This window comes from Ostrinia nubilalis, chromosome 9 (assembly GCF_963855985.1).
Source record: "Ostrinia nubilalis chromosome 9, ilOstNubi1.1, whole genome shotgun sequence".
Taxonomy (NCBI): domain Eukaryota; kingdom Metazoa; phylum Arthropoda; class Insecta; order Lepidoptera; family Crambidae; genus Ostrinia; species Ostrinia nubilalis.
The window spans coordinates 2610366-2632505 of NC_087096.1; the positions used below are offsets into that span (position 1 = coordinate 2610366).

The following is a 22140-nucleotide window of genomic DNA, read 5'->3' on the forward strand; positions in this document are numbered from 1 at the left end:
AAGCCGTTTAGGCTGTAGGCCGTGCCAAATAAATATACATACATACCCACATAAATACACTCGAAAAACATAATCATCCTTCTGGCGCAGTCGGGTAAAAACAAATGTATTTTTAGACATTATTAAGATTGATTGAATGGTCATAATAAATGTCTTATAGCCCGACCATCATAAGTTAGTATAGCTCTGGTCGGGCTATACTAACTTATGATTCAAATGGATAATGTTCAAGTCCTTACATAGATATTCGATAATTATTGTCCGACATCACTAGCGTGTAGTGACAGCACCTGGACAGCACCACAGATGACAGCACTGTGGACTGACTGACAGTAAAAACTGTGGTCCGAAATGTCCGAATTTTACTGTTATACTTGCAATCTCAATAACAATAAAGCACTACACCAGCGTTTTAGAAACAAGAAAAATGTAAAAGAGGACAAACATACGTAACATTGATAATATTTTGCAATTTAAAGTAAAATTACAAAAGTTATCGAAATATTTTCTATCAATTTAATATTAAATTAAAAACCATTCAACTTAATTCGGACTGATCACGGTATGGTCGTCTGCTGGCGTCTGTCTCTGTCTGTCTTTCTCAGATTTAGGTACGTGCTCTGTGATTCTCATCGGCCGACCGGTACAAAAATACAAATCGGCGTAAAATCAATGGAAGTAAGTTTTAAAAAATGTGAGTGGTTCTACCACACAAAGGGACATAAACTTACTTTTCAGGTGAATACATGAGTACAGAAATGGCTGAAGATTATACTGAAATTCGGTGAACACAAATGTGAGTGAATATACCTATTACTTAGCAGGTAAATAATTATTCTAGCTTTAAATGGTTTTTTAAGTCTGTAACCACAGATTTTGTCGTCACCGACGCCGCAAAGGAGCGAACCTTTTTTTTTATTATACTCCTGTATACAAAAAACAACATATTTTTGACCGTTTGTAAGAAAGAATTCTTTCTTTCTTTCTTTCTATATTTTTGACCATTTGTATGATGTTCGCCCCTTTGTGTTATTGGAGACGTTGTGTAAGGATGTTAATTTGTCCTTTTTAGGTTTCTCAAACACCAAAAAGTGACAACGGAGAAACTGAAAATAATTTTCAAAGTAATTCAACAGCATATTAAGTTATACAGGGTGGAAACGATAAGTGATCTCATTCCATTATTTCTAAACTATACAAGATATCGGAAACAGGTTACTGATCCTGAAAGTGCTTCATGAGCTCTTTCAAACGGTACTGATAATAGGTTACAAAATAAATTAGATCTATCTGAAAATTAATGTTTCCAGCTTTCATTCTAAATGTATGTCAGCCACACAATATTAGAGTGTAATTTTTTTCATTGATTAATAATCTCTTAAAATAAAAAACTACTCTTAAAATAAAACCTCTTAATCTTCTAACTCTTAAAAATAGCATTTAATGTAATGTAACAGAGTATAAATAAAGACCCAAAATGACTCCTTGTGGAAGCACAATCTTAAATGTGTTTTATTATTTTAATATTATTTTGTGCATTATTTTTTAATGAAAGGTTTCTAATGTTATAAGGCCCTAGATTAGAACATTGTAGGTATATGATACAAAGTCAAATGCTATGGACAGATCAAAGTGCTTTCATTATGGTATATTAAATAAATAATGATTTTGTAAATGTTTAACATTTATTTTCTAGGTAATAGATCCACAAAATCATACAAATTCAGATACCTGCAGTTATACTAAGGCCGAAGTTAACCTCGAGGTAATGTATATTACAATAGGCCCTTAAATAGGCCTAAGTAAAATTTTAATGTGCTACAATTTGAAATTGTAATGTTGACACTTTTAGGTGAGAAGATTTTCTGAAAATAGTGAAAAAACTAATAAGATTTCAAGTATAAAAAAATAGACAATTTAAAAACTAATGGGTTGCTCTGCTAGAGATTGTTACTCTCTTTTCAGGGGAAACAGGATTTAAAATTGTATAATAAGGGTTTTACATCCATTCTTTTTTTTTCAGATGATATCAACAAAAGTGTTGTTAGAACGCACCAAATACTATGGTTGTGACCGTTGCAATCTTGTTTTCTTCCGACCAAAAGATGTAAAGATTCATGCAGTTAAACATAAACAAGATATTATGTAAGTATCTTGTAAAAAATCAAGCTATCTTTTACATAACGCGTGACTGAAAATTTAGGGGCTTATTCCACTATTCCCCGTTGACAATCCCCGTCAACGGGGATTAGTGAACTTTTTGTTCACTATTCCCCGTTAACGTTAAATTGAAACTTATAATGGGGAATAATGAACTAAAAAGTTCATTAATCCCCATTACGTTCAAAATAAAATCCTAATAATAACAGGTATTAATGAACTTTTTAGTTCATTATTCCCCATTATAAGCTCCAATTGGCGTTAACGCGGATTAGTGAACAAAAAGTTCACTTATCCCCGTTGACGGGGATTGTCAACGGGGAATAGCGGAATAAGCCAAAGGACAATGGGCAAAATGGTACCCGGCTCCAATAGATATGTGTCTAGTATCGTTTGAAAGGTCTTACCAAGATGAACAACTTTCACTATGACCACCAGCCTCAGATCTGGTTGTGTACGAAGATATACATACTTTTTTGCAGAATGGTACCCGGCTCCAATAGTTATGTTTGTAGTGTCATTTGAAAGGTCTTACCAAGACAAACAACATTTACTATGGCCACCAGCCTCAGATCTGGTTGCGTTCGAAGATAAAGATACTTTTAGGGTAACCTAAGTATCATACAGTATGAAGGGGGACGCGCTCGGGGCAGGGCACCGACGAGATGGTCGGACGCGGTGAGGAAGACGGTGGGCGGGAGTTTGCATCGTGCGGTCCACACAGCTTATGACCGCAGTCTGTGGTGGAACACTATCTGTGGTCGCGATCCTCATCAGTGAGGGACCGAGGAAGAAGAAGAAGAAGTATCATACGTGTCCATCGTATGCTACTTAGGTTATGCGAGGCAGGAAGGGATTACTGCTCCAGCATCCTTCCTTAACTCTATAATTATTGATGGGGATAATTGTGAAATAAATATTTTTATTTAAAGAAGTACTACCCCCTTATTAATAAAAAGTTACATCTAGGAAGAACCTTGGATTAAAAGGACATTTCCATACCAAATGACAATTTAAGGTAGAGTTCAACTAGGGTGTAACTTTTATTAATAAAGGGGTTAAAGTTTTATTACTTCATAAGGGTTTTATTATGGGTTGCTAAAGCGAATAAACCCACAAGACCCAATAAGTCCACCCACAAGATGGAAAGACGACCTCATAAAGGTAGCGGGAAAGCGCTGGATGCAGGCCGCCACCAACCGGCCATTGTGGAAATAATTGGGGGAGGCCTATGTTCAACTGGACGTCCTATGGCTAAAATGATCATGATGATGATGATGAAAGCGAATAAAGGGCTAATAGCTTGGGTAGTTCATCGTAGGTATAATCCTTTCCTTTTCAATGCTTCTTTTAGTTATATTAATAGATTGTAGTCATAATACATACTCGTATACATGGATGATTGTGTTATACTTTCATTATAATACTTAGTGGAATTACTGCTTTCAAAACGTGAATTAGAACTGGCCCCATAGCAGACATTTTCCTACATCTATAGGCCTTTTAAAATATATATTGGTTATGGCTATTGGAGCGGGTACCACTTTCCATACATTTGTGCCCATCCTTTAAAGGATGATGGGCACAAATGTATGGAAAGTGGTACCCGCTCCAATAGCCATAACCAATATATATTTCAAAAGGCCTTTAGATGTAGGAAAATGTCTGCTATGGGGCCAGTTCTAATTCACGTTTTGAAAGCAGTAATTCCACTAAGTATTATAATGTGTGTATAACACAATCATCCATGTATACGAGTATGTACTATGACTACAATCTATTAATATAACTAAAAGAAGCCTTGAAAAGGAAAGGATTATACCTACGATGAACTACCCAAGCTATTATCCCTTTATTCGCTTTCATCATCATCATCATTATCATTTTAGCCATAAGACGTCCAGTTGAACATAGGCCTCCCCCAATGATTTCCTCAATGGCCGGTTGGTGGCGGCCTGCATCCAGCGCTTTCCCGCTACCTTTATAAGGTCGTCGGTCCATCTTATGGGTGGACTTATTGGGTCTTGTGGATTTATTCGCTTTAGCAACCCATAATAAAACCCTTAAAAAATAATAAAACTCCAACCCCTTTATTAATAAAAGTTACACCCTAGTTGAACTCTGATTTAAATTGTCATTTGGTATGGAAATGTCATTTTAATCCAAGGTTCATCCTAGGTATAACTTTTTTTTAAATAAGGGGGTAGTGTTCTTCAAATAAAAACATTTATTTCACAATTATCTCTACCAATAATTATAGAGTTAAGGAAGGATGCTGGAGCAGTAAACCCTTTATGCCTCGCATAACCTAAGTACCATAAGATGGACACGTATGATACTTCGGTTACACAAAAAGTATGTTTATCTTCGAACGCAACCAGATCTGAGGCTGGTGGCGATAGTAAATGTTGTTCGTCTTGGTAAGACCTTTCAAATGACACTACAAACATAACTATTGGAGCCGGGTACCATTTTGCAAAAAAATATGTTTATCTTCGAACACAACCAGATCTGAGGCTGGTGGCCATAGTAAAAGTTGTTCGTCTTGGTAAGACCTTTCAAACGACACTAGAAGCATATCTATTGGAGCCGGGTACCATTTTGCCCATTGTCCTTTAGAGCTTTTGTAGAAGACGTATTTTTAAGCTCTAGAATTTCAGTCCGTGTTTAGAAATATACTAAATTGTAATTCGTATACTTATGATTTATATTATGTCTGTCCTAATAAAGAAAATGAAAATATTGATGGGCACAACCGAATAGTTAAAATAATAACTGGGTAATATTTCGTCAGATAGTGTAGAACTGTAAAGGCATAGATTCGGGATGATAGATAAAAAAAAATGTATATTAGTAATTATATCGCTTTTAAACAATCTGGTCATCTTGTCCTAGCTCAGGGCCTTGATTTTTCTAATTTGTAATTACAACTGATGTGCAATTCGGTATCACGGTAAGTTCACGAGCTAACAAGACGAAACAACAGATGCACTTTCCATTAAAAGTCCGAAAACCTTATTTTTGAAACTAAAAGCAAATGTTCGTGCAGCGTTTGAATTGCGTTTGAGAAAAAGTAGTTTTCTATCAGCTTTTGAGTAAAGGCGCAGTTGCGCTCCGTTTACGTTTCAACTTCGTTTGAACTAGATGTCAAAACGCTACCGCGATATGGATTTCTCAAAAAGCAGATTTTCGTTCGTCTTCAGATTAGCAACAAAGAAAATAAATTGTCAATTTTGTGCTGCTAATCATCGTATAATTTTCCAGGAAAAGTGTGGACGACGACGACATCGACGACAGATTCGTAAAGCGTTTCTCGTGTGACGTGTGCGGGCGGCGCTTCGTGCAGCTCGGCACGCTGCGGGCGCACGCGGCGCTGCACGAGCCCTTCCCGCACGCCTGCCCCTGCGGCGTCGGCTTCTACCGCGCGCACGACCTCCGCGCCCACAGGAACCTGCTGCACCTCGACCAGATACAGCAGACGCTCGCCGCGCTCACCCACAGGCAACAGAGGGCGTCCAGACACGAGATCCGGCAGACAAAAGTGGTTAAAGCAGCCAAAAAGGAACCGAAGCTGAAAATAGTCGAACCAGTAAAAAAAGTAAACAAACAAAAACGTTCGACCGAGACCCTAACAAGATACAGGTCTGAAGACGAGAATTTTATCATACCAAACGATGACAATAGTTTCTCATGTCCGACTTGCTATAAGATATTCAAATCTAAGCAAAGCGTGGTGGTTCATCTCGCCACCCACGCCCCGGTGAAGCCGATCCTCTGCAGTTATTGCGGCAGAGAATTTAGAAGGCTGCAAAATTTGAGGTCACATGAGCGGATACACAGAGGGGAGAAGCCGTTCAAATGCTCGTTTTGCCCCAAAGTGTCCGGCGACGCGTCGACGCACAAGCGCCATGAGCGCACGCACACCGGCGTCAAGCCCCACAGGTGCAACTTCTGCGGGAAGAAGTTCGCCGACGCCAGCGGGCTCAACGCTCACCGCAAACGGCACGAAGGCACAAAAGACGTCAAATGCCCGCATTGCCCCAAAATGTTCTGGGATAAAAAGACCTTAAGACAACACATCCCCGTTCACAGTGACGAAAAGAACTTCGAATGTCAAATATGCTCAAAAAGATTTTCGCAAAAATGTTACCTCAGAGTGCACTTGAAAGTTCACGGAGTTGAAAGATTTGAGTGTGACTACTGTGGGTTCCTTTCTATACACAAATATAATTTAATGACACACATACAAAATAAGCACATGCATAAAAAGAAACCGAAGCCGAAAATTACAGTCGATCCAGTCAAAAAACAAAAACGTTGGACTGAATCCACGGCGACGAGATACAGGTCCGAAGAAGAGAATCTTATCAAACCAAACGACGACAATAGCTTCTCGTGTCCAACTTGCTATAAGATATTCAAATCTAAGGACAGCATGGTGGTTCATCTCGCCACCCACGCCCCGGTGAAGCCGATCCTCTGCAGTTATTGCGGCAGAGAATTTAAAAGGCTGCAAAATTTGATTTCACATGAGCGGATACACAGAGGGGAGAAGCCGTTCAAATGCTCGTTTTGCCCCAAAGTGTCCGGTGACCCCTCGACGCACAAGCGCCATGAGCGCACGCACACCGGCGTCAAGCCATACAGGTGCGACTTCTGTGAGAAGAAGTTCGCCGACGCCAGCGGGCTCATCGCTCACCGCAAACGGCAGCACGAAGGCACAAAAGACGTCGAATGCCCGCATTGCCACAAAATGTTCTGGGATAAAAAGGCCTTAAAACGACACATCCCCGTTCACAGTGACGTCAAAAAAGTAACAAAACAAAAACGTTCGACCGAATCCCTAACAAGATACAGGTCCGAAGACGAGAATTTTATCATACCAAACGACGATAATAGTTTCTCGTGTCCGACTTGCTATAAGATATTCAAATCTAAGCGAAACGTGGTGATTCATCTCGCCACCCACGCCCCGGTGAAGCCGTACGCGTGCAAATTGTGCGGTCAGAGGTTCACGCAAACGTCGGGGTTCTACAAGCACATGAAAGTACACAGCGGCGTCACGGAGTTCCGCTGCAGTTTTTGCGGCAAAGAATTTAGAAGGCTGGAAAATTTGAGGTCTCATGAGCGGATACACAGAGGGGAGAAGCCGTTCAAATGCTCGTTTTGCCCCAAAGTGTCCGGCGACGCGTCGACGCACAAGCGCCATGAGCGCACGCACACCGGCGTCAAGCCCCACAGGTGCAACTTCTGCGGGAAGAAGTTCGCCGACGCCAGAGGGCTCATCGCTCACCGCAAACGGCACGAAGGCACAAAAGACGTCAAATGCCCGCATTGCCCCAAAATGTTCTGGGATAAAAAGACCTTAAGACAACACATCCCCGTTCACAGTGACGAAAAGAACTTCGAATGTCAAATATGCTCGAAAAGATTTTCGCAAAAATGTTACCTCAGAGTGCACTTGAAAGTTCACGGAGTTGAAAAATTTGAGTGTGACTACTGTGGGTTCCTCTCTATACACAAATATAATTTAATGACACACATACAAAATAAGCACATGCATAAAAAGGAACAGAGGCCGAAAATTACAGTCGAACCAGTAAAAAAAGAAAAACGTTGGACCGAATCCGCGGCGACGAGATACAGGTCCGAAGAAGAGAATCTTATCAAACCAAACGACGACAATAGCTTCTCGTGTCCAACTTGCTATAAGATATTCAAATCTAAGCACAGCATGGTGGTTCATCTCGCCACCCACGCCCCGGTAAAGCCGATCCTCTGCAGTTATTGCGGCAGAGAATTTAAAGGGCTGCAAAATTTGAGGTCACATGAGCGGATACACAGAGGGGAGAAGCCGTTCAAATGCTCGTTTTGCCCCAAAGTGTCCGGCGACGCGTCGACGCACAAGCGCCATGAGCGCACGCACACCGGCGTCAAGCCCCACAGGTGCAACTTCTGCGGGAAGAAGTTCGCCGACGCCAGCTGGCTCAACGCTCACCGCAAACGGCACGAAGGCACAAAAGACGTCAAATGCCCGCATTGCCCCAAAATGTTCTGGGATAAAAAGACCTTAAGACAACACATCCCCGTTCACAGTGACGAAAAGAACTTCGAATGTCAAATATGCTCAAAAAGATTTTCGCAAAAATGTTACCTCAGAGTGCACTTGAAAGTTCACGGAGTGGCAAGATTTGAGTGTGACTACTGTGGGTTCCTTTCTATACACAAATATAATTTAATGACACACATACAAAATAAGCACATGCATAAAAAGGAACCGAGGCCGAAAATTACAGTCGAACCAGTCAAAAAACAAAAACGTTGTACCGAATCCACGGCGACGAGATACGGGTCCGAAGAAGAGAATCTTATCAAACCAAACGACGACAATAGCTTCTCGTGTCCAACTTGCTATAAGATATTCAAATCTAAGGACAGCATGGTGGTTCATCTCGCCACCCACGCCCCAGTTAAGCCGATCCTCTGCAGTTATTGCGGCAGAGAATTTAGAAGGCTGCAAAATTTGAGGTCACATGAGCGGATACACAGAGGGGAGAAGCCGTTCAAATGCTCGTTTTGCCCCAAAGTGTCCGGCGACGCGTCGACGCACAAGCGCCATGAGCGCACGCACACCGGCGTCAAGCCCTACAGGTGCGACTTCTGTGAGAAGAAGTTCGCCGATGCCAGCGGGCTCATCGCTCACCGCAAACGGCAGCACGAAGGCACAAAAGACGTCAAATGCCCGCATTGCCCCAAAATGTTCTGGGATAAAAAGGCCTTAAGACAACACATTCCCGTTCACAGTGACGTAAAGAACTTCGAATGTCAAATATGCTCAAAAAGATTTTTGCAAAAATGTTACCTCAGAGCGCACTTGAAAGTTCACGAAGTTGAAAGATTTGAGTGTGACTACTGTGGGTTCCGTTCTAGACACAGATATAGTTTAAAGAATCACATACAAATGCATATGTTTAAGTTTACTGATAAAAAGAAACACTACTCTATTGTGCATAGTAAGGGTGCCCACATGTGTAGTTATTGTGATAAAAAATTCAAAAATAATTTGTTATTGAAGAAACATTATATGCGAGTTCATAGCAATGTAACGAACGAGGTTTGAATGGGATTAATGTGGTGAACGATTTTATGAAAAATCTAATCTTGTATAGGTACCATATACTTTCACAACATTCAACGTTGTTGTATTGTTAAATTGTTATATTTGCTGTGAAAAGTTCATTTTCGATTTGAAGAAACACAAAGCTAAAAATCATAATCCTCCTTCTGACGCAGTCGTGTAAAAAGAGTGTGCCAGTAAGTTTTACTCTTTTTTTTTTTGTTTTGGACTGTGTCCCGCGGATTTATTGCCGCGGTGATTCTGCCAATGTCAAAAGAGTGTGTCGCTGGGTTCAAATGAGAAAGTGACAAGGTCCTTGCGTCAAAGAGAAAGTTCAAAGAAATCAACACCCTGTATAGTTTCCAACATTGCTAAAATCGGAACCAGCGATCCGGTATTGACGGTGGGGCCCCGCTGTCAATGTCACGGATAGGACAGTTCAGTATATTGGAACTTTATCTGTGCCAAAGTCAGTAAAATCTAATTTTGTCATTGCGGCCTTTGTCCCAGTAACCGAGATTCAATGCGTCAACACGTAGAACGGAACTGGAATGTAAATGGAAAATAATAATTGATAAAAGGGCTTATTTCAATAATCCCCGCTGACAATCCCCGTCAACGGGGATTAGTCCCCGAGATTAGGGATCATTAATCCCCGTTAACGCCAAATGGAGCTCATAATGGGGATTAATGAACTAAAAAGTTTTTTTAATTTAAGTATTTTTTTTTAAGTATTGTAATTAGGCTTAAATTTAATTCGATCAATAAGCGAGTTCTTATCCAATAATAAATAGAAGGTACCTGATTCATGCATGCATTAGTATTTTATTTTTAACGTAATGGTAATAGCTCAAATTGGCGTTAACGGGGATTAATGAACAAAAAGTTCACTAATCCCCGTTGACGGGGATTGTCAACGGGGAATCGTGGAATAAGCCGATAAAAGTTGAGATCATGTTTTGTCAAGTTAAAAGGTTCTGTATTTGTATAGATATAATACTATTAAAATAGTACATAAATGTCAAACTAAAAATGAGTTTTACTCTTAGCCTTTGCATGTCTTATAATCTTTTTGCTTTATCATGCTCTGTGAGCGCTTCGAGACCAACATTGAGCAAGACTAAAGCTTTGTTTGCACTGGTCGAGTAATTTAGTAGTGCAACTACAGATCATAATCATAATCATAATCATTTATTTATTGCTTCATAAGTGTACATAGGTGGTGATCTTAAACTTAGTCTCAACTTATGACCCTGTAAGGGTGTTGCAAATCTTGTACCGTAGGTACATTACTAAATATTCTACAATAGTTAGTAGATATTGCAGGCGCGGATCCAGCCCTCAAAAAAGATTGTGGGCACAGCCACCAACTTAGCAAAGTGAGAGTTGGATCACTACATGCCCGGACATACATACATGCCTATCGATCTTATCAATAGATCATAATTAAAACAAGCAAATTAGGGTTGTGGGCATGCCCACAGTGCCCACAACGGTGGATCCGCTCCTGAGATATTGTGAGTGCAATTCAACTTTATTTGGTGTTCGGACATGTTTAGCACTAAATTACTCGCCACTCGACAAGGCATAAGACTGGGTTGCACATCTTTATCTGTGGTTGCATTCTTAACAAACTTCAAAAGTGTATCTGTCGACTTCTTGGCGGGAATCTGAAGCGTCATGTTAGCGGTTTTGTTTTATTTCATTTCCTCAAATTCGTGTTTGGGCGACTATTACTATTCAATGTGTAATAATGGTGGATTATTAACCATTAAGTGTTCATGAACGTACATGAGTGTGGGCAAGTGAAGCAAAACAGTGCATCGTGACAGGGCCGCGCCGACCGCCAGCAGCGCCTGTGTGCGGAAATCTTAGATTAATTAATCTAAGGCGGAACTTATGAAGCGCCTCTTTTCTAATGAATCGTCATAAAAAAACGAATTTAAATTTTTAACGAATATTTTAATTGTTAATTTTGATTAAAATAAATGTTCTCCAGTTTTACAGTAGCTACTTAGATAATAAATTATCATACCACTTAGGAATTAGGTTACTAAATAGGTAAATCCCGTTCGTTCTGCTTGCCAATTACCTACTACGAAAAAGTAAACTCAATTAGGTATAATAATTCAATGCGCACCTTACACTCCCTTTCTATCAAATAATACAGGGTGTTTGGCGGAAGGTTAGATAAACTTCGTGGGTGTATAGGTAAGGTCATTTTAAGAATACAAGTTCGCCCATTTGACCCTTTTATAATAATTATAATTTTTGTATTATTATTCCATTTTCTTCCCTAAACTTTGAATTTTTGACGAATTTCAATATCTAATTAAAAAAAAGAAGAGAAGCTAGAGATGTTTTTAAGATCATTGGCAATCCATTATCACCTTTAATTTTTTTTTAAATCGAATTCTAAGTTGAATTTTTTATCGTGGTTTGTACTTTTGTTAAACTTTGGCGGTTCGTAAATTACCTATTCAATCATTATCTGGATCTGAAATTTATTTTATTTAACTAAAGACATATTCGATATTAATATCAAATAAAAAAAGCGGTTGAAAACATGCGAGAAAAAGAATTGAAACAGGTTTTAGGTCATATTTTGGAAAAAATTCAATAAAAACAAAAACATCAATTTAAAAAAAGTAGCTCACTTAGGGTAAAATGCAAACCCTTGCCAACCAATAACACTGTGAAGTACCTGGACTTGCACCTTGATAGAAGGCTAACCTGGGTAAATCATGTTAAAGCCAAGAGAACTGAAGCAAATATGCAACTTCCTGAGTTCTGTCATGGCTGATAGGACGACAATCCCGACTCTCTATCAACAACAAACTGCTCGTCTATAAGTCTATTATCAAACCAATCTGGACCTTCGGAATAGAACTCTGGGGATCTGCTAGCAACTCCAACCTGGAAATATTACAGAGATTCCAAAACATTGCATTGAGAACAGTCTCCAGCGCCCACTGGTTTGTGAGAAACGCAGAAATACATGAACACCTTGAGATGCCGACTATTGAGGAGGAAGAGCAACTACAGCAAAAAGTACAGGCAGAAACTCGACAGACATAGCAACGCGCTGGCCAAGAACCTGCTAATGGACGAAGATACAAAGCGCCTCAAGAGATGGCACATCCTCGAGCTCAGCGAGAGAAAGTAGAGCTTTTACCAGTGATGGACTTTGCTATTCGATGGAATACCAGTCAAATAATCCGCTCCCAGAACACATCTAATTATGGCTATGGATGGCCGATCGTAGATAATGAGGTAGATAATAAGAGGAAGAAAAAAAAACTTAGGGTAAAATGGGCGAACTTGTAAATTCTTAAAATGACCTTCTTACCTATAGGTACACCCACGAAGTTTGTCTAACCTTCCGCCAAACACCCTGTATACTGTGGTTTTGGCTTGGCTATCTCGTTCGTTAAAATCCCCTTGGTGGGGAATCCCCGTGACCCCATCTCGATTGTGTCGCACGCATCGCATCGGGTTGCGTTCATAAACTCACTCATAGTCATAAAAAAAATTGTATGACAAACTCGGCGCCTCTACGGTTCAAAATAACTAGTACTTTATCTGAGGTTTAAAAGAACTGGCGCCGTTTTAACGTTATGTAATGTAAAGTAAAACCCTAAGCGTAAAATGAAACCATAAACGTGAATCATAATAAACATATAAATATTGAGAGAATGGGTTAATAAGCGTAATATTTGTTTTGTTGTGTACAAGGCCTATGTTGCGCATGCTGTACCTACTTACTCGATATTCCATTTTAAAAAAAATTAAGTGGCAATAGCGGCGCGGCGCCCCTATTGTCTTGGCGCCTGTGTGCGCCGCACACTTCGCACACAGGGGCGGCTCGGCCCTGCATCGTGATTCTTCTGGTTCTCTCAAGTTGTCCATAGGAGGTCTCAGTAAAGTACCACAACTTTACTGAGACTCAAAGCAAAGGGTGGGAAGGGGTATTATCTATCATCCTTCATTATTATCATTACTTGATCTCATTTTGTAACTCGTATCACATAAATACTTGAAAATAGCACAAACACAGAATATGGATTAGAGCACAAATCACGTCGCCCTCGACGTGTATTGCCAACATCATCAAAAAAGAAGAAGAAGTATATTCATTTTAATAATTCAAAGCAAAAAAGGCTTATTACATCTGAATTGTCAAAAAATGACAGCTGTCAGAATTCCGTCAATTTCCGTCGAAACTCGAATTAAAAATCTGACTTTTTTAGTCTGTCTCTGTGCTGTGGCCCGGTACGAAATTAAACCTTTTTTTTTAGACAAATGCTCTGTTATAAAAACAAAAGAAAGAAGTAAAAAATGTGAGTGCCTCTACTAATAAATACTATTCATGATATTACTTATCTAAGTATTTATACGTAAACTAAAATAACTATAACCTCAACTCTTAGGTTGAACTTGAAAACTAATAGCTTTTAAGACAAAGATGGTAGGTATTTATCCTATTCTACGTGTAAATGTATTGCTCCTCCTTTTTTTTCAATTCAGCAATGTTACTTAAATGTTTATGTTAAACAGTGTTAAACTAATTCACACAAGCTTTTGTTTTATTTTGACACTTGCTACTATATCACAATCCTTACCTACCTGTCTGTGATTAGTCTAAAAGTTCTTACATTACAAATTGAAATGAATGGAATATTTTAATGTAATATTGTATTGCTTTGTTCTAGGTAGAAGAACCTTCTAAAAATGTTGACAAAGTTAATGATCCATGACTGAAGTTGCTGATTTAAATGTAAATTCAAATTGAATTTGTTTTTTAATACTTAATTTAAAAAAATTGGTACAGAAATGGCTGAGGATGACACTGAAACTAATTTGAACATGAATGGGACTGATGATAATACTAAGGTGGTATTTATTTATTTTAGCTTTCAATATTTTCATATTAGAATAATTTATGTTAAAAACATTAGATAAAAAATAGTTGATGTTATGAAAGTATTGTTAGCAACATATTTTTTATCAATAACCATCGGTTTGAAAATGTTTAATAATGTTTGTCTTCAAGGTTTTACAACCACTGAAAAGTAACAATGAAGAAAATAAATATTTTGATAGTAATTCAACAAATAAAATGGTAATTCAATTATTTATTTTATTCACCAAGATTTCTATACTAATATTTCATTTTGTTTTTGTCTAACAGTCTATTCTATTGTATTAATTTTGACATAAAATCACTATTGGTGATTGTAATAGTTGATTTTTTTTAATACTTCGTTTTAGGTAATGGTACCTGGTGAAATTATGAATGAAATATCACAAAGCAATAATAATTTGATTACAAATGACTTAGATTTGAAGCTAGAAACTGATGCAGAGGTAATTTAAACATTGTTTATATTTTTAATAGTGATATGACTGTCCCAGCTTCGCACTTACTTATAAACTTTCCTTGTAGATCATTATCTTTAGATGAAAATCACATTAAAATCTATTGCATAGTTTAAAAGATCTAAGCGCACAGACACTGGGAGAGGGCAACGTTGTTTTTTAATATGTAAAAATGTGTTGTGTTTATCCATCAACAAACAGTAGTACAGTCAACAGCTTCAAGCTATACATTTTTGTGGCCAAACATTTACCTATCACAGCCACCTAACGTGCCACAGTGTTTATCTTGATGTACTGACACCTGTACATTGAGATTGAATGGCCTTGTTTTAGGGAATTGATACAATGCAACACATTATTGATAAAACACCTCATGATAATAATGATCATACTAGATAATGGTGATAATGACACTATGAAAACTGCTTCTGTACATAGCAAATAAATAGATTTTTATTATTATTAAATAAGTGCATGTAAGGTATGTTTAATAGTAATAGTGAAATAATTCAAACATTATTATTATTTCAGGTCATGGAACCATCTATTATTGTTAATAAAAATTCACATGATAGTTCAGACAAGAGTTTCAATGTGAACAATAATAATATTGAGGTACTTAGTTGCAATATTTTAAAAGATTTCAGATTAATGATAAAATAAGAATAGTCTTATAAATTAATATTATGTACTTAATATCATATTTCAGGTAAACAAACTGTCTAATAATAACAATGAAAAAAGTCCTGACACCTTAGTCAGCAGCACAACTAAAGATGAAGATCAAAATACTACCATTTCTGAAGTAAATATTACAAAGGTAATCTAGTCACTCAAATGTATAGATAGAACATTCATAGAAGCCTATAAATGCACAGATTAATCATTGTCTAGTAACAGTCCTTTGCTAAATTTGGAGTTTTCCCCCTAAGAAGTGCTAAGGAGTTTAAACTGTCTCGATTTTCTTATAGCCAGTCATCCTGCTAACTATTTAAAAGTATGGATCCATAGAGTTTGGTTTTCTAGAACTTCTGAAATAATGGATAATGGTTTTTAACTCTAAAAAAAGGTATTTAATGAATAAAGTATAAATGAGGACCTAGAATCTGTCCTTGTGGAAGTCCAATCTTAAAATTTATTTAAATTTTTATAAAAATGTAGGTATGCATTATTATTAAAATAGGTTTCAATCACAAATGACTATCCATTAAATTAATGGTTTCTTAAGTTATACAGTACTAGTTTTGTAGGTATGTGGTACAGAGTCAAACGCTAAGGGCTGGTCAAAGTGCTTCCATTATGATGTAAATGTTTTGTTAATACCAATTTATTTATTTTCTAGGCACTAGACCCACAAAATAATTCAAATTCAGACAACAGCAGTAGCAGCAATACTAAGGTCGAAGTTAGTCTCGAGGTAATTTATTACATAGGGCTAAGTAAAAATTTAATGTGGTACGCAATACAATTTATAATTAAAATTTTGAAATTTTTAGGTGAGAAGAAGTCCAGAAAATTGTGATAAAAAGAATAACATTTCAATTGTAAAGTTAGAGCATGTAAGTATAAGCGAGTATTTAAAAAACTGTAGGTTTCTCTGCTGGGAATTGTATTGTCACTCTTTTTGCAGACGAAATAATTTTTAAAATGTTTTAATGTCAGGGTTTAATACTGAAGCCTTACCTAACCACGCATTTTTTTTTTTCAGATGATGTCAATAAAAGTGTTGTTAAAACGTACAAAGTACTATGGATGCGACAAATGTAATCTTGTATTCTTCCGACCAAAGGATGTAAAACTCCATGCAGTAAAACATATACAACCTACGTAAGTATATTTTTCAAATTATCACGCCTATTTATATAAGGTGTTATTTTTTGTACTGATCATACTTTACCAACGCATCTAATAAAATCATACAAATACAACCCAAGTGTTTTTAAAAAAAAATTCAGGCTAGTTTTTGTTTTTACTTTTCCTAACAAAAAAAAGATATTATTTTTACAACCATCCTGTCTTCACTCACTGCCTCTCTCTCTTTCTTTACTCATTTCATTCATACGAGTACGAACAATGGCCGCGCGCATTCATTCAACGTTCACACACATAAAGGTTAGATTACACTAAACCTACGTTACCAAAAATTATCACTCGTGAGTATGTACGATGTTACGTCATGTTAATAGGTACTACGCGCTGGGAGAAACAAAATCTAGCTACATAAGTAGGTAAATAAGTGTATTTTCATTAGTGTAATAGCGGGGGACTTTTCCAACGAACCGAGGCGAATCATCCGCGTTAAACTAGAAATTTAAAAAAGGATAGAAATTGGAATTCAATATCTACGGTTTCGTAATGCCTACGCAATTTATTTAGAGACGTAATAAAAAATTGATAGGTACATACCTATTACTACTTCGCTTCGCTTCAGTGGAAATGCACCCTAATATTGAATATGAATGTGTTGTAAATAAAACTCACTGATCAATTTTCCTGGTTTTAATTCCTAAATTATGATTTGCCATCACACTTTAGATTCATTGATTTTACTTATTCACACATTTACCTATTTTGAATGTTGTTATTTAAAGTTCCTAGGTTATTATTACACTAATCACAATACATTTTGAACGTCAAGCCTTTGTTAAATGTTCACGTAAACACTGTCTTGCACTGTCTAATCTAGCCACGATCGAATTGAGGTAATGCTTTCGGGCTGCACACTTGCTTGCTGTTCACTAGACACCACGTCGGATGTTGTATTCACAATTCGCGCACTAACTTTTTTACGGAAAAAGTCCCTTTCGCGTAAACAAGCACTCATCTGTCCAAATCACACTGTAGGTATGTGGTACATACTATGTACCTAGGTAGACTTCCGCAATAACCATCGATAGAACTAGGTCGCGGTCGTGGCCCTCTGGCAACAACTCCTTGTATTTTTACGCAAAAGCCGCCGTCTGCGGCGCTCGCATCTGGGTACCGCCAGCACTGTGCCGGTGATTGAAATTGAAATCCAGAACTTCGTCCTCGAAGCGCACGGAATCTCGTCAAGTCAGGATACGGCTGCGCTCCCTGAAGCGCTGCGCGGCTCCAAACAAGCAAGGTATGAAGGTTTTCGACTCGTCAATGTTTCTCGTCGGCCAGTTAGTGTGCCCGAAACATAATTTCACCTGCGTTTTGTTATTGATCAAGCGCGGCATTGTAATAAACCACACACATACACTGCAATACGTTTGGGCGCATTGGACGGACTGGGACGATTATTTATGTTGTTGCGCTCCCGCATGCCGATCGGCGGCTCGGCGCGGGCTGTGGGCGCGGAGCGACTGGCAGCGATATCAATATGGCCGACTCACGCGGCGCGGCACGTGGCAGTGGTCGTTGCCCTCGGCCGGCTACTACGATAGTGCGTACAAACGAATACTCACCGCGCTCAAAGGATGATTTATTTTTTATTTTTTTCGAAACATTCTTTGTCGTTTTACTCGAAAACTAGCCTGATTTTTTTTTTAAAAACACTTGGGTTGTATTTGTATGATTTTATTAGATGCGTTGGTAAAGTATGATCAGTACAAAAAATAACACCTTATATTTTATGCTAATATCTTTTAAAAATATTTATATGATCAACCAAAACTTATACTAGTATTAAAGTCCTAGAATTTCAGGCAATTTGTACTACAGGCGTATTTCTAAAATAAATTCTAATTCACATACGAATTAGCTCAAATCGTATACGATTTATGTAATTTACATATTCGAGTAAAAACCACACTCAATTAAAAATAACAAACTTAAGTAATTTTTCGAGAATCAAACCTCAACCTTAACGCAAGCAGTGGGAACCAAAATATAATGATGACTTGTGAATCAAAAATGTTAATTGATTTTTATGGTACAGTAAAAGTTGTTCATATTGATGGACATAATTATTCAATTAGTGTTTTTATTCTGGTTAGTGAATAGTCAGATAGTGTAGAGGCGTAAATTCGGATATTATTACAATTAGTTAAAGAAATTGTAATTACATCGCTTTAGAATCTGGCACATAAAATATTTGAAAAAACATTAATTACGTAAAATCAATCAACAGTTAGCTCATTGTGCCATCTGCTTAACTCCTTTTCTGATGGGGAGCATTGAGCATTGTGGGGCTGATCATCGTATAATTTTCCAGGAAAAGTGTGGACGACGACGATGACGTCGACGACAGATTCGTGAAGCGTTTCTCGTGTGACGTGTGCGGGCGGCGCTTCGTGCAGCTTAGCACGCTGCAGGCGCACGCGGCGTTACACGAGCCCTTCCCGCACGCCTGCCCCTGCGGCGTCGGCTTCTACCGCGCGCACGACCTCCGCGCCCACAGGAACCTGCTGCACCTCGACCAGATACAGCAGACGCTCGCAGCGCTCACCGAACGGGAACAGAGGGCGTTCAAACACGAGATCTGGCAGCCGAACGTGCTTTACACCGTCAAAAAGGAACCGGAAATTAAAGCCGAACCGGTCAAAAAAGCGAAAAAAGCCAGACGTCGGACCGGATCCATGACGGCGACGTACAGGTGCAAAGAAGAGAATTTGATAATAGCAAACGACGACAAAACTTTCTCGTGCCCGACCTGCCGTAAGGTGTACAAAACGAAGCGCAACGTGGTGGTGCATCTCGCCTCCCACGCCCCGGTGAAGCCGTACGCGTGCAAATTGTGCGGTCAGAGGTTCACGCAAACGTCGGGGCTCTCCACGCACATGAAGATACACAGCGGCGTCAAGGAGTTCCGCTGCAGTTATTGCGGAAAAGAATTTCTAAGCCTGCACAATATGAGGAATCACGAGCGGATTCACACGGGGGTGAAGCCGTTCAAATGCTCGTTTTGCCCCAAAGCGTTCAGCGACCCGTCGGCGCTCAAGCGCCACGAGCGCACGCACACAGGCGTGAAACCTTACGAGTGCAGCTTCTGCGGGATGAAGTTCAGCGACGCCAGCGGGCTCATCGTGCACCGCAAACGGCACAGCGGCACGAAAGACGTCAAATGTCCGCATTGCCCCAAATATTTCTGGAATAAAAACGCCTTAAATGTACACCTCACCGTTCACAGAAACGAAAAGAACTTCGAATGTCGAATATGCTCCAAGAGATTTTCGCGGAAATGTTACCTCAAATTACACTTGGGAATTCACGAAGATAAAAAATTTGAGTGCGACTACTGTGGGCACCTTTCTGGGAACAAACATAATTTAGCAACCCACATACAAATTAAGCACATGCATATATTTCGTACAGAAAGATTTGAGTGCGACTACTGTGGGTTCCGGTGTAGAGTCAAACATAATTTAGTGAAGCACATACAAAATATGCACATGTGTATGTTTCCTGATAAAGTTAAACACTACACTGTTGGGAATGAGGGTGTTCACATGTGTAGTTATTGCGATGGAAAATTTAAAAAGAATGTTTTACTCAAGAGACATTACATGCAAGTTCATAGCAATGTAACGAGATATGAATGTGATGAATGTGGTAAACGGTTTTATTTGAAATCGAGTCTTCGGTATCATATATTTTCACAACATTCAACACTCTTGTATTGCCATACTTGCCGGAAGAGTTTCATTTCAGAATCCTGCTTGAAGAAACACAAAGCTAAAAAAAACTGTGTCTCTGAGTTCAAATGTGAGATTTGTGACAAGATTCTAACGTCTAAGTCCGGTTTTGTATCACATTTGAATGTTCATACTGAAAAATTGAATTTTCATTGCGACATTTGTCCAAGCAAATTTAAAACCAGATCTTTAATGCTTCGACACCTTAAATTCAGTCATAAATATATTTACCAGACTAAATCAAAACGTTCTAAATAGTGATGTTCATTCAATTATTGAAATACTTTGTAAACTTGTAATTTTTCAAAACTGAAGTTCACGGTCCACTGCTCTATTGTTACACAAGACATTCCGAACTTCCGAAGTACAATTAATTTCCATACCCAGCTTTTACTGTTGATTTTAACAAATACATTTAAACTCATGGACCCGTTCGAAAAAAATTGCTTTTTTATTTTTAATGTCGTCGAACCCGTTGGGAATCAAAGTTTGAACTTACATTTTTTGAAAATCATAGAGGCTGAAATAATAGGACCTTTGGGAATAAGCCAAAATGTGGCACATTGTTGTAATCGTTATGGAATTTTGTTGGCAAAAGAACAGATTATACATAATAAAAGATGTTATTGTATTCAAATATTATAAAATATTATTATGATCTGTGCGATTGTTTTGAGAAGTCAAGTAATACCCATACAACAATCCAGGCTAGTTGATGACCCAGAGAATACCTACTTTTCTCCCATAAAATTCCCATAAATGGTTATGGCGAAATATTTTCGGCGAGTCAATTGATTATTTTGGTTTCAAACTTAAAAATCAAATTTTAATATCAATTGAAAAGTAATAAGGGCTCTTTGGGCTATAATTGTGGTATTTTAGAATAGACGTGCCTTATAAACTTAATGTTAACTCATTTAGATAAATAAAAACGAGGTTTTTATGTAATTAATTGTCAAAATCATTTAGCTCGCCATTTAGTCTAATGAGATAGGTACTTCGAGAATGAGCATTGAGTTACATTGTAACTATTTGGTATATTTTTTCCCTATTCCTAGTGTAACATAAAATGGTGCAACTCATCGGGGACAAAGCTAAAAATTGTGTTCATAAATAAATATTAGGTTCTGAATAAATATTAATGCTCTCTCTCTCTTTAATCTCCGAGAGCCAGTAACATGAAAAAATACTAGTTATAGGACCTATTTTTTATTGTTGGAATGATAGAAAAATCATATTATCAAAGCATAAATCGTTTATGTCAAACGTATTATTATTCGCATTCCACTGTGCTATTGTTGTGATTTTACGCAGTTGAAGTTTTGTTATAAGACAAATAAATTTTGGAAACATGAGAAATGAAATTGTTTAACCTTATTAATTAAAAAATATATTAGGAATGTTGTCTGTTCCATTGTTTCCATTTTAATGTTAAATTTTGAATGATAATTATTATGGTTCATCGTTGATATGAATCTCAAGAAATACGGAATAGGTACTGTATAGGTTTTATATCAATTACAATTATTCAGTTAAATAAGCGCCACTGCCACGTAAACAAAGGCTCCGTAAATAAATTGTGTTTAAAAATAGTAAAAACAAATAACTTTAAGTGAAAACTTGTTAAAAATAGTCAAAAGTGTTTAAATATTGTGTGTGATTGTTGGTAAAAGTTAATATGAAGTAGTTATGGATTAATAACAATTTGTAAACATTGACTAAAAAAGTGAATAAAAGTGTTAAAACGGAACAAAACTCATAATAAAGTACTACGCAATATCTTCAGTGTGATACATGGACTGATTGTAGCTACTTTTAACCTGGTTTAGTGATGATAATGTGCAAAATATATTTTTTCCACTTATCCGTTACCATTCAAATTGC

General features: G+C 37.8%; 2 protein-coding genes across 9 annotated transcripts; both read left to right on the forward strand.

The window, feature by feature from the left end:
* Positions 1 to 415: 415 nt before the first annotated feature.
* On the forward strand, positions 416 to 10310 carry LOC135074383 (zinc finger protein 721-like). 2 transcript variants are annotated; one of them, XM_063968653.1, is made up of 4 exons: positions 416 to 824; positions 1697 to 1765; positions 2024 to 2145; positions 5425 to 10310. In XM_063968653.1, the coding sequence occupies exons 3-4, from the start codon at positions 2024 to 2026 to the stop codon at positions 9278 to 9280; spliced, it is 3978 nt and encodes a 1325-aa protein (XP_063824723.1). In that variant the 5' UTR covers positions 416 to 824; positions 1697 to 1765; the 3' UTR covers positions 9281 to 10310. The 2 variants fall into 2 exon arrangements, with proteins under 2 accessions (XP_063824723.1, XP_063824722.1); XM_063968652.1 differs by having other exon boundaries at positions 416 to 796.
* A 2762-nt stretch (positions 10311 to 13072) lies between these two features.
* On the forward strand, positions 13073 to 21784 carry LOC135074384 (zinc finger protein ZFP2-like). 7 transcript variants are annotated; one of them, XM_063968656.1, is made up of 11 exons: positions 13074 to 13617; positions 13708 to 13745; positions 13990 to 14170; positions 14331 to 14399; positions 14549 to 14644; positions 15188 to 15271; positions 15366 to 15476; positions 15999 to 16073; positions 16153 to 16215; positions 16365 to 16483; positions 18837 to 21784. In XM_063968656.1, the coding sequence occupies exons 3-11, from the start codon at positions 14111 to 14113 to the stop codon at positions 20512 to 20514; spliced, it is 2355 nt and encodes a 784-aa protein (XP_063824726.1). In that variant the 5' UTR covers positions 13074 to 13617; positions 13708 to 13745; positions 13990 to 14110; the 3' UTR covers positions 20515 to 21784. The 7 variants fall into 7 exon arrangements, with proteins under 7 accessions (XP_063824728.1, XP_063824726.1, XP_063824724.1 ...); XM_063968658.1 differs by lacking the exon at positions 13708 to 13745 and having other exon boundaries at positions 13073 to 13617; positions 14109 to 14170; XM_063968654.1 differs by lacking the exon at positions 13708 to 13745.
* Positions 21785 to 22140: the final 356 nt, after the last annotated feature.